The sequence below is a fragment of the Gymnoscopelus microlampas genome (genome assembly GCF_963454915.1).
Source record: "Gymnoscopelus microlampas genome assembly, chromosome: 20".
NCBI classification, from domain to species: domain Eukaryota; kingdom Metazoa; phylum Chordata; class Actinopteri; order Myctophiformes; family Myctophidae; genus Gymnoscopelus; species Gymnoscopelus microlampas.
Window position 1 is genome coordinate 43,909,488 of NC_139957.1, and position 13,428 is coordinate 43,922,915.

Below are 13,428 nucleotides of genomic sequence, written 5' to 3' on the forward strand. Positions count from 1 at the left end.
AACAGGTTTTTGGGGGGACGATTTTGGCCTCCACACTTAGTGATTTTTTCGAATTTAAAACGTTTCGGTAGTGACACAGTGGTGAAAAAAAATAATTACTCCACTACAAAGTTTTGGTCAAATAGAACAGAATTAGACCCGAATTAGACCCCTTCAGACGGGATGTAGACAGGGCTGTATGTGTTGTATTACTTACTGTAGCTCTCGCCGGGTCAAGACATCTCATGCTCGTTCAGCGTGGAGCACACGAGGGTAAACACAAAGTGCACTCTGCTTAGTGCACTGGGAGTCCTGTGTGGTCACCTATACACTCGCTGGGTTAGAGGGATCTCAAATGACTTGCTGAGTAAAAAAACAACATGGCACACATGGCCCCCAGCCCGAAGGCTAACCGGGAGGGCTAACCGGGAGGGCTCTGGTAAAAACAACCAAACAAGACAAACAAGACGATGGACAACTAAGAGATGACAACAAAAAAAAAAAAACTGTACCTCAATAGTGCATAGCAGTGGCGGCCATTTTCTGGTTCCACTCCAAGATAGTCAATGCATTTTTCCCATTGACATTTCCAAAACTATTTATATCAATTAATTTAAGCCTAGAATCAAGCCATCCAGGGTCCTGGTGAATCATGACCATATTTTTTTTTTTCTGTGATTTTATTTTATTTTATATTTAGTTATATGATATAGTATATTTAATAAATACCCTTTGTTTTGCCTTTTTCTCAAAGTTTTTTTTTTCACAAAATCAAACGTTTTATGGTCATGATTCACCAGAACGGCTTGATTCTAGGCTTAAAATAATTGATATAAATATTTTTAGAAATGTTAATGGGAAAAATGCATTGACTATTTTAGAGTGGAACCAGAAAATGGCCGCCACTGCCATGCCCCATACAGGCTGAGGGTCATCAATGTGTCTGAGTCTGTGGCAATCTTTTAATCTTTTACGTCATTTTGATCTTAAGACTCAATTACTGAATGTCTCATGTCTCAGATACTGTATATCACTGATTTACTAAGACACATAAGGGGTACAGTTGTCAGTGGTGGAAAAAGTACTAAAATTCTTTACTTAAGTAAAAGTACCAATACTGCAATATTAAAAGTCCACAATTACAAATGTACTTGAGTAAAAGTACAAAAATATTGGCATCCTATACTTAAGGTATCAAAAGTAAAAGTACTAAATATTTGAAAATAGCAGATCTACAAGCTCACAACACGTAGATCGGCTATTTTCAAATAGCCTATGTCTAAAATAAGGCTGAAGTGGTTAATGTATGTTTTATAATGTATATAATTTATATCTGAAAAGTAACTAGTAACTAAAGTAGTGGAGTAAAAGTATAATATTTGCCTCTGAGATGTAGTGGAGTAGAAGTAAAAGTATTGGAAATTGGAAATACTCAAGTAAAGTACAAATACATCAAAATTGTACTCTTAAGTAAATGTACTTAGTTACTTTCCACCACTGACAGTTGTTCTCTAACTCAAGGAACCCCATAACTCAGAGAGTGCACAAATGGAACCACATTTGGTTCCATTTGTGCACTCTGAGTTGTAAAGGTTTGTGTTTTTCTGGTAATAATATTCCAATAATTGTTATGTCCATGGCAAAGATAGAATTTTAACAAAAATGTCCACCACAAGCCAGCATGGCGATGACCCCACCAAGTGTATCGTACAGATACGCAGTGTCGAACAACGTGATAACTTTAAACACAAGCGACAAACCCCGGACATGGCAGAAGCCAAATCGGGCCGAGCAACAGCAGAAGCACTCGATGAAGAGGAGAGAATCTAGCTCCGCCATGCAGGAATAATAGCTAATTATAATAGCTATACTTCTGTACACTGAGCTCTTACCAAGTGAAAAAAAACCTGCAAAGCTCCAAATGTCAACCAACCCATTGAGACCTGGAACTGTGTCATTTTTAGATTTGAGCTAAAAAGCATTATTTTACACTTTGGGCTATTCAAAAATAACAGATCTACAAGCTCATAGTGCGGCACCGAGTGCCGCGCTATGAGCTTGTAAGATCTGCTATTTTTGAAAATTCATGAAAATGTGTACAAATCTTTGAATATATACAATTTTAACTCAAATCTTTGCTTCTGGGGGGTCCCTGGAACAAAATATTTTGATGGGGGTCCGCGGCCAAATACATATCATTCTGGGGGTCCTTGACATGAAAAAGATTGAGCACCACTGATATAGAAACATACGTTTTTCAGAAAACTGTTGAGATTTAGGAGACATGTAGAATCGGCTTCAGGTCTCAATGGGTTAAAAAAGAAAAGGAATAGGCAGAAAGTAGTGCTGCATGGGGCTTTATCAGTACCACCTCCAGCCGCAGTATCATGGTCAGTATCATGACAGTATCATGACAGTATCATGGTCAGTATCATGACAGTATCATGACAGTATCATGACAGTATCATGGTCAGTATCATGATACTGATGATCATGGTCAGTATCATGATACTCCTCAAAACGTTACATATAAAATAAAATACATACAAATTATACAACACATCATTGTCATTCTTCATCCATGATCATGGTAGTATCATGGTCAGTATCATGTCATGTTTTTGACAACATGCTATAGCAAGACATTTTTCATGGTTTTCAACGACATGGCATGACATGTTGTGTGATTTTCATACTGTCATGCATGTTGTTGAAAATCATGAAAAAGGCATTAAAAATGTTACGCTATAGCAGCTGATCAATTGGACCGAACAACCACAATTAGGCCTAAGCACATTTTTCAAGCGCACTTACTTGACTTGTTTACCTATCTCTCTTCCCTTTATGTGAAATGCTTGAGACATGTGATCCACCACAACATTCCAGAGACGAAAAACACCAGTGATTTTCTCCTTTTTTTTATTTTTTATTTTACACAACATAACAACACGGTACATGTTGTCTTTTTCTGTACAGAAGCTTTCCCAGGAGCCTTTCCATCAAAGGCCATCTCAGAGCAACGTCAGTGAAAAGCTCAGATGTTTATTTTTTTATGTTCTCTCTCTTTTTTTTTATCTTCCTTTAAAAAATATCAATTTCATAAGAGGTCCAGTAAAGAGTCTTTGTTGTTTTTGTTGTTGTGTAGTACGTACACCTTCAGTTTCTCTGTCTATACGTTATCAAATGTCTTTTTTTTTTTGTCGTCATTTTCTCTCATTAGGTAAGAAAGGCTATGTGTGAAATCTCTCTGTTTCTTGGGGTTTTTCCTTGCCTCCATCTCCAAATCCATTTTCTTTGCGGTAATACGGTCCTGTAATCCGGTTAAAACGAGTCTGGGCAGAAAAGAAGGTCTGAAAGAATGTGAGCGCAAAAGAAAGGCACCAAATGCTGTTCTCTTGCCACTGTAGGAGGGGGTAAAACACACGTTTGTTACGTGTGTTTGTGTGTTACGGAGGAATGGTGTACTTTCTCAGTTTTACTTTTTTATACGTTTTTGTTTTTTTTCATGTAACAATTGCCTTTTTGTGGTAGTATTTTCGAGGGGTCGTGTTGTGTGTGTGTGTGGCTCGGGAAGAGGATGTGGCCCCTGCATTGTCCCGTGGGAGACCCCGTGGTCTTTTGTGCTATAATGGTGGACGCAAACAAGAGACACCTACAAGGCAAGCATCCACTGACTGAATGACTGCAAAACAATGGAGTACAACCGTTGGTTGAGGTGTAACTGAAAAAAACAAACAAAAAAAAAACCCTACGTCAACTGAACTTAAAATCAACTGCTGAGAAAAAAAGACAGAAAAATAAATTATAGTAGAAAATTAAGAGATGCACGCGCACACACACACACACACACACACACACACACACACACACACACACACACACACACACACACACACACACACACACACACACACACACACACACACACACACACACACACACACACACACACACACAAACACACAGTTATACTATTCTCAGGCGTTCGACCGGTAAACTGAAGTCAGATTTATACTTGGTTGTGTGCCAGACAGTGTTGTGCAGCTAAACTAGTAAATCTATAAGCTTACACAGCATTCAGAGCGTGACACGCTGTGTAAGCTTATAGATCTGCTATTCCAGGTGGCAACAGCTGGCTTTTTGAAAGGAACTCACACAAACATACTGTAAAGTCCTCCCGAAACACATGTAAAAACACACACACACACACACACACACACACACACACACACACACACACACACACACACACACACACACACACCTAAAAACGCTAACAAACAAAAAGGTAAAACACAATCGGGCGTGTCCATTTTTTCTTTTTTTTTTCCTCTTTTAAACTGTGCTTTCCAGGATCCAATCGGTGCCGGCACCTTTGTCGGAGTCTCCTCCCCCGTCTTTAGGGATGAGCATGCCGCTCATCGATTGGCTCCGTTTGTTTCGCATCATGCGTCCCAACTTGGGCCCCGCCCCCCCTGCCGCCGCCGTGTGAGGCGAGGAGGAGGAGGAGGAGTAGAGAGTCTTTGTCGAGCCTCCTCCTCCCGCTCCCTCGCTCAGCGAGAACCTCCGGGAGGCCTTGCCGCTGCCGCCGCCGCCCCTCCTCGCTCCTCCCTCCTCCGCGGGGAGAGTCTGGTACTTGGCGGAGGAGGAGTGGCCTCCGCGGCGAAGGACGGGGGTGTCTTTGACCCGCAGCGAGGTCAGGGGGCTCGGGGAGGAGGTGGGGGTGGGGCCGTAGAAGGCGAAGGGCGGAGGAGGAGGCTGGTTGAGGGAGGTGGAGTTGTTGCGGTTGGTGTTGAGGTTGAGGTTCTCCAGGGGCATGAGGAGGTTCTCGGGGGTCGCGGCGGCGGGGGAAGCGGCGCATGGCGGACCACCGCCGGCCGAGGAGGAGGAGCCTTGGGGGGGCTTGCCGGGCGCCGGCTTCCTCTTGGGCTTGGGCAGCGAGCCGCCGGGGCGCTGCTCCCCTCCGACTGCGCCCATCAGACCCTGCTGGTCCGCCATCAGCGAGCTTCTGTCCCCGACTCTCTGCTCTCCTCCCCCTTTGTCCCGCTCCCCGGCGGCCCCCCCGGGGCCCATGTGGCCCCCCAGGGTGGTGGTGGTGGTGGTGGGACTGGCAGGACCCCCACCCCCCCAAGCGCCGCCCTGGCTCAGGACCGACGTGGACGTGGAGCAGTCGGGCAGCGACGTGTCGGACGAGAGCGTCCCGGTGTCCTGCCCCCCGCGGCCTCCTCCTCCTCCTCCTCCTCCTCCTCCTGATGCCCCACCGGCTGCACCCGCTCCGCTCCGCTTCTTTCCTCCTCCAGAGGAGAGCGTGTCCAGGCCGATGGAGCCGTGCTTGGAGGAGCTGGGCGTCACGCTGCAGCCTCCACTCTGCTGCCCGTTGGTCTGGGAGTGAACGTTGGTCATCGACAAGGACACGCCGCCGCCGCCGCCGCCTTTGTCGCCGTCGCCCGAGTTACACACCTGAGAGAGAGAGAGGGAGAGAGAGAGAGACCCCCACTACATATTGTATAAAATCGTGTTGCAGATTAAACTTTTTCATAGATTTCATAGGACAGTTTCATAGCATTTTTTCACCCGGTGCCAATTTTCTAAAGTTTCTCCTGGGCGCTACACTCCCCTCACCAGCCTAGGGAGGCCAGGGCCGAGCTCATGCCTCCTTCAATGCATGAGAGCCAACTGACCTTCTTATCACCTGACAGGGGGGAGTTTCCCTGGTAGGACGTAGCGCGTGGAAGGAACACGTTATTCCAACCAGTTCCCTTCCCCTCCATCAGGCGCCCCGGCTGTCATGGGGGAGGCGGTATAGCGACCAGGCTTACTACATGTTTTTGTGAGGGTATTAACTATCCTGAGAGACACGGGGAGAACATGCAAACTCCACACAGAGTAGGCCCTTTCGTCTACGTTTCATAGACTTTTTGACAGTACTGTCGATGTGTAGCGTCGTGTTTTCAGTCAGCCGACCACTTTTACCCCCCAATACTTGGAAAACCAGTACTTGGTCTGCTCCTTTTCTCCTCTACTTTGCCAAAAATAGCCGATCTACAAGCCCACAACGCCTCACAGCGTGAGACAGTGTAAGCTTGTAGATCAGGGATGTTCAACTAGATTAGGCAGGCGACCACAATTGTAAAGTGACTTGAAGACGGGGGCCACAAGTGACAACAAAACCGTTTGTTGTGTGCTATAGGTCCAATAGGACATTGGTTCTCAAAGTGGGGTCCGTGAACCCCCAGGTGTCCTTGAGGGAGTTCCAGGGGGTCCCCAGCTAAATGATAGATTAGGAACAAATGGACCCTTATGGGTCTGTAACTCTGAGAGTGTACAAATGTAACCACTTTTGGTTACATTTGTACACTCTCAGAGTTACATCAACATAGATTTTACAATATTGGGGTCCCAGAGATAGAAATGCCATTAAATTGGGGTCCGTAGCCTAATGCATGTCAAATTGGGGGTCCTTGAAATTAAAATGGTTGAGAATCAATGCTAAAGCCGTAAAAAATCTTCTCTTATGGGGGTCCCTGGCATATATTTTCAAATGGGGGTCTGCGGGCTAATAAGTGTCAATTTGGGGGTCCTTGACATGAAAAGGTTTGAGAACAACTGCAATAGGACACAATAATGGACACATTTTGTCCACTATGGCAACTTATTAGGGCCTATTTCATACTGCATTCATGCATTTTGATAGGAAAAGTTCAGTGTCAGTCCTTGGTTGACGGGCTTAGATTTTAATATTAAGAAAATAGGAAGTAGATATTTCAGTGTGTTCCGTGCATGGAAGCGTCTTTGTGTGAAGAGTATTGAAGGCACGTTTCAGGCAATTTAAAGCTGATTGGTAGTGATTTTTTTGTGATTTTTTTTTCCGTTTCGGTAGTGACGAAAAGTGACGAGTGACGAAAACAGAAACAAAATTGTTCCCCCAAAAACCTGTTAGGAGCACGTTTCAGGCAATTTAAAGCTGATCGGTAGTGATTTTTTTGTGAATTTTTTTTCCCGTTTCGGTAGTGACGAAAAGTGACAAGTGACGAAAACAGAAAAAAAAATGTTCCCCCAAAAACCTGTTAGGAGCACGTTTCAGGCAATTTAAAGCTGATTGGTAGTGATTTTTTTGTGATTTTTTTTTCCGTTTCGGTAGTGACGAAAAGTGACGAGTGACGAAAACAGAAACAAAATTGTTCCCCCAAAAACCTGTTAGGAGCACGTTTCAGGCAATTTAAAGCTGATTGGTAGTGATTTTTTTGTGATTTTTTTTTCAGTTTCGGTAGTGACGAAAACAGAAACAAAATTGTTCCCCCAAAAACCTGTTAGGAGCACGTTTCAGGCAATTTAAAGCTGATTGGTAGTGATTTTTCTTGTGAATTTTTTTTTCCGTTTCGGTAGTGACGACTAGTGACGAGTGACGAAAACAGAAACAAAATTGTTCCCCCAAAAACCTGTTAGGAGCACGTTTCAGGCAATTTAAAGCTGATTGGTAGTGATTTTTTTGTGATTTTTTTTCCCGTTTCGGTAGTGACGAAAAGTGACGAGTGACGAAAACAGAAACAAAATTGTTCCCCCAAAAACCTGTTAGGAGCACGTTTCAGGCAATTTAAAGCTGATTGGTAGTGATTTTTTTGTGAATTTTTTTTCCCGTTTCGGTAGTGACGAAAAGTGACAAGTGACGAAAACAGAAAAAAAAATGTTCCCCCAAAAACCTGTTAGGAGTACGTTTCAGGCAATTTAAAGCTGATTGGTAGTGATTTTTTTGTGATTTTTTTTTCCGTTTCGGTAGTGACGAAAAGTGACGAGTGACGAAAACAGAAACAAAATTGTTCCCCCAAAAACCTGTTAGGAGCACGTTTCAGGCAATTTAAAGCTGATTGGTAGTGATTTTTTTGTGATTTTTTTTTCAGTTTCGGTAGTGACGAAAAGTGACGAGTGACGAAAACAGAAACAAAATTGTTCCCCCAAAAACCTGTTAGGAGCACGTTTCAGGCAATTTAAAGCTGATTGGTAGTGATTTTTCTTGTGAATTTTTTTTTCCGTTTCGGTAGTGACGACTAGTGACGAGTGACGAAAACAGAAACAAAATTGTTCCCCCAAAAACCTGTTAGGAGCACGTTTCAGGCAATTTAAAGCTGATTGGTAGTGATTTTTTTGTGAATTTTTTTTCCCGTTTCGGTAGTGACGAAAAGTGACGAGTGACGAAAACAGAAACAAAATTGTTCCCCCAAAAACCTGTTAGGAGCACGTTTCAGGCAATTTAAAGCTGATCTGTAGTGATTTTTTTGTGAATTTTTTTTTCCGTTTCGGTAGTGACGACTAGTGACGAGTGACGGAAACAGAAAATAAATTGTTCTCCCAAAAACCTGTTAGGAGCACGTTTCAGGCAATTTAAAGCTGATAGGTAGTGATTTTTTTGTGAATTTTTTTTTCCGTTTCGGTAGTGACGAAAAGTGACGAGTGACGAAAACAGAAAAAAAAATGTTCCCCCAAAAACCTGTTACGAGCACGTTTCATGCAATTTAAAGCTGATTGGTAGTGATTTTTTTGTGATTTTTTTTCCCCGTTTCGGTAGTGACGAAAAGTGACGAGTGACGAAAACAGAAAAAAAATTGTTCCCCCAAAAACCTGTTAGGAGCACGTTTCAGGCAATTTAAAGCTGATTGGTAGTGATTTTTTTGTGAATTTTTTTTCCGTTTCGGTAGTGACGAAAAGTGACGAGTGACGAAAACAGAAAACAAATTGTTCCCCCAAAAACCTGTTAGGAGCACGTTTCAGGCAATTTAAAGCTGATTGGTAGTGATTTTTTTGTGATTTTTTTTTTCCGTTTCGGTAGTGACGAAAAGTGACGAGTGACGAAAACAGAAAATAAAATGTTGCCCCAAAAACCTGTTAGGAGCACGTTTCAGGCAATTTAAAGCTGATTGGTAGTGATTTTTTTGTGATTTTTTTTTTCCGTTTCGGTAGTGACGAAAAGTGACGAGTGACGAAAACAGAAAATAAAATGTTGCCCCAAAAACCTGTTAGGAGCACGTTTCAGGCAATTTAAAGCTGATTGGTAGTGATTTTTTTGTGAATTCTTTTTTCCGTTTCGGTAGTGACGACTAGGGTGCGTTCGGAAATCACGCACCGGAGCACACTTGCCTATTAGTTTGTATTGGCCAGTGCGCTCAGTGCTGTATTTTCGAACGCGCCCATAGTGACGAGTGACGAAAACAGAAAAAAAATTGTTCCCCCAAAAACCTGTTAGGAGCACGTTTCAGGCAATTTAAAGCTGATTGGTAGTGATTTTTTTGTGATTTTTTTTTTCCGCTTCGGTAGTGACGAAAAGTTACGAGTGACGAAAACAGAAAAAAAAGAATTCCCCCAAAAACCATTTAGGAGCACGTTTCAGGCAATTTAAAGCTGATTGGTAGTGATTTTTTTGTGATTTTTTTTTTCCGTTTCGGTAGTGACGACTAGTGACGAGTGACGAAAACAGAAAAGAAATTGTTCCCCGAAGAACCTGTTAGGAGCACGTTTCAGGCAATTTAAAGCTGATTGGTAGTGATTTTTTTGTGATTTTTTTTTTTCCGTTTCGGTAGTGACGAAAAGTTACGAGTGACGAAAACAGAAAAAAAAAAATCCCCCAAAAACCTTTTAGGAGCACGTTTCAGGCAATTTAAAGCTGATTGGTAGTGATTTTTTTGTGATTTTTTTTTTCCGTTTCGGTAGTGACGAAAAGTGACGAGAGACGAAAACAGAAAAAAAAATGTTCCCCCAAAAACCTGTTAGGAGCACGTTTCAGGCTGGCAAGAAATACGATCCCGGGGACTAAAGAGTGTTGAAACTATACAGGCCATTAAAGAGAGACACCACAGACGACCGAGAGAGATAAAAAAAAAAACAATAAAAAAAAACAGTACCTTGTATCGTATCATGAGGATGATGATGAACACCAGCACGGACGCCACGATGATGCCGCCGATGATGATGATCATGGTCCCGCCCAGGAACTGCGACTGCATGAAGTGGCAGCGCAGGTACTCCGTCTCGGTGGTGAACGCCACGCAGCCCACCACGCGCGTGGCCGTCAGGGACGTGATCACGTCGTCGTAGATGGCCAGCACGCACAGGTCGTACTGCATGCCCGCCGCGAGGTTGTTCACCAGGAAGTTCTTGCTGGTGGGCGGGATCATTCTGTATAAGGGCAGGGCGGGGTGGGGGAGGGTGGGGGAGAGATAGAGACACGGTTATTAGATAGTGGTGGAAAAAAGTATCTGAGTTTTTACTTGAGTGAAAATATCAACACTGCAATGTAGAAGTACTCTGTTACAAGTGAAAGTCTGGAATTAAAAATGTACTTGAGTGAAAGTACAAAAGTATTGGTATCAAGTAAAAGTACTAACATATTTGAAAATAGCAGATCTACAAGCTCACAACGCAATGCGATATGAGCTTGTAGATCTGCTATTTTCAAAAAGCCTATGTATAAAATAGGACTTGAAATGAGGACAATTCACACCTGGCGGCCCACATATGCCCCCCTTTCTCTGTGGCAATGCTTGGACTATCCACTGATGTTCCACTGAAGTGCCAACGGCAGGCTCTCTGAAACTTTGGAATGTCACATCTGTATCTATCTATCTATCTACCTATCTCTGTATCTATCTATCTATCTATCTATCTATCTATCTATCTATACTATGCAGGGGGGGCCGAGCCTGCTGGGAGAAATGACGAGCCCCCACCACAATCTCAGGCTCGCCCATTGGCTCGGACAACCAGTCGCTCCCATAGGCATGCAAATGTATACAGCTTTGTCTTCACCTCAGAAGGTAGAGCACTGGTTCTCAAAGTGGGGTCCGGGGACCCCCAGGGGTACTTGAGGGGGTTCCAGGGGGTAACCAGCAAAATGTGTTAATATAGCATCACAATAATTATGACCTTTTATACTTTGGCTATTCAAAAATAGCAGATCTACAAGCTCATAGCGCGGCACCGAGTGCCGCGCTATGAGCTTGTAGATCTGCTGTTTTTGAAAAATCGTGAAAATGTGTGCAAACCTTTGAATATATATATTTTTAAGCGAACATTTGTTGCTCAAATCTTTGCTTCTGGGGGTCCCTGGAACAAAATATTTAAGATGGGGGTCCGCGGCCAGATATATATCATTTTGGGGGTCCTTGAAATGAAAAAGTTTGAGAACCACTGAGGTAGAGTATACATTAGCACAGAGAGTGGCTTGACCACCATAATGACCAAGTCATTATTAGTACAGCCAGATGAAGATACCTCCAGCCAAGAAGAGATTCACCCACCCAGAAGACCCTACATTTCGCCACGACTACAAGCCTGAGCCAGACCCCCCAGGACCTGTCCGAGGCGGCAAAGGACAGCAGCGACGCCAGCAAGACCCGCCTGGTGCCGCCCGGAACTAGAACCAAGACCTGCTGACGGGCTGCCGGCAAAGACGCTACATTTTTTATATTTTTAGCAATCCATGATGCACGAATAGCAGCACCGACTCGAGGGAGTGAAGGCACAGTCAACGAGAGAGACAGTGAGAGGGAGGCGAGATGTTTCCTCCACAATTAACACATTGAGTGCCAAAACCGTAAATATACCTTTTTGCAAATACACCCATGGAGTGCCAAAAAGGTATATATACGTTTTTTTCCCCGTTTCTTTCCACGCGGGAGGGGCTAGAGCAGCTCTGGAATCACCCTAGGCGATTCTGAGAAGGAAGGGACAGATGGATCACCGTGTCAAAAACATGGCTCCCCATCCGCTTCTCCTTCTCTAAAACCCCTATAACTCCGAAACTTTTTACGCTGGGGAAAACAACTCATTTTTTATCCGCGATCGCTTTTTGCCATTGTGACCCGCGTGAAAGATGTTATCGTTCCAGGCGTTAGCCAGGACCATCGGGCAAAATGGAGGCATGCTTTTTTTTTCATGGATCGCTCGTCATGGAGTCTACAGCTTTAAACAGCACAATGGAGCTTAACGGTGAGATTCTAGGCACCGAATGTATTCTGTTCAATTCTGGCACCCCTTGTGTTAACATAGACAAAAAGATAACAATGTAAATAAAACCTAAGCGTTCATAGCGCTTGCTTGTAGCATGTTATCTTTTGTTACTTTTTTTAGATTATCATTATCTCAGAATTGAGTATAGTTAAGTACAGTACTTGAGTAAATGTACTTAGTTACTTTACACCGCTGCTGAAATCCAACACCGAACTTAACAAAAACTAGATAAAAACTTTAAAAAGAATGAATAATTCAAAAGTGTAACTCTGGGTAGAAGAGAGAGAGAAATGAAGTGAGGGACGTTGACTGAATGAAAAGAGGATGAAAACACATTCCTTTCTGTGAGGTGACCTTTGGATCGCCTCCTCACACATAACTTCAGCTACTTTTTGCTGAATAAAGGAAAAAGACAATTGGAAAGGTATAGACAAGTATAGAATAGAACCCTTTTCAAAGGCAGGACGGAAATATAGATGAAAAGAAAGCACAAACGCAAGCTTCTTTTTTTTGTCCTATCATACACAATGGACCTCTATATGAGTCCATTTATTGGAGTCCATTTTGACACACCTAGAGATATGCTTAACTCTGAAAACAACTCTATACCAGTGGTGGAAGAAGTACTCAGATATTTGACTTATTAGTAAAAGTAGCAATACCACAATATGGAAATACTCTTGCTATAAGTAAAAAGGCCTGTGTTCAAAATGTTACTTGAGTAAAAGTACAAAAGTATTGTCTTCAAAATATACTTAAAGCACCAAAAGTAAAAGTACTAACGTTTTTGAAAATAGCAGATCTACAAGCTCACAACGTGTCGCGATGCGACACGTTGTGAGCTTGTAGATCGGCTATTTTCAAATAGCCTAGGTATAAAATAGGGCTGAAGTGGTTAATGTATGTTTTATAATATAATCATTTATAGCGGCAAAGTAAGTAAAGTTTTCAAATAATTGTAGTGGAGTAAAAGTACACTATTTGCCTCTGAGATGTAGTGGAGTAGAAGTTAAAGTACAGAAAATTGGAAATGCCCCAGTAAAGTAAAACAAAAAACTCAACATTTTACAGTACAGTAAATGTACTTAGTTACTTTACACCACTGCTGTGCAGCCATCGCAAGCACACGGCCCGTTGTTTATGGTCACTAGGAACAGGAAATAGCATTGGGTCAGTGATGAAAGCCTTCACACATACCTACATACAAACACACAACGTTCGCTACGTTTGTCTTTTTCTCACTTCGCTACTCAGTCTGGCCAGGGTCCTGTTTGACTCGTATGTCCATTACCTACGCAAGTCAGGAAGTGACTGGAGTTTTACATTAGAACCAGTGTTGATTTCGTCGACTAAAACTATGACGAAAAATGCTCGTCGACTACCTTTTTTCACTGACGGAAACTAAATAAAAACGAAATAAAACTAAGCTTTGATGACTAAAACTAAGAC

At 42.8% G+C, this 13,428-nt stretch overlaps 1 protein-coding gene across 1 annotated transcript in view; it reads right to left on the reverse strand.

The window, feature by feature from the left end:
- Positions 1 to 4,314: 4,314 nt before the first annotated feature.
- Positions 4,315 to 13,428, reverse strand: part of LOC311036154 (leucine-rich repeat and fibronectin type-III domain-containing protein 5-like) — a gene marked incomplete at both ends in the record, with an annotated part of 82,122 nt that continues 73,008 nt past the window's right edge. Inside the window, 3 exons of the mRNA XM_084044681.1 lie at positions 4,315 to 4,946; positions 5,103 to 5,439; positions 9,873 to 10,146. Coding sequence (XP_083900807.1) covers positions 4,315 to 4,946; positions 5,103 to 5,439; positions 9,873 to 10,146 — 1,243 coding nt within the window. The remainder of the gene's footprint in view (positions 4,947 to 5,102; positions 5,440 to 9,872; positions 10,147 to 13,428) is intronic.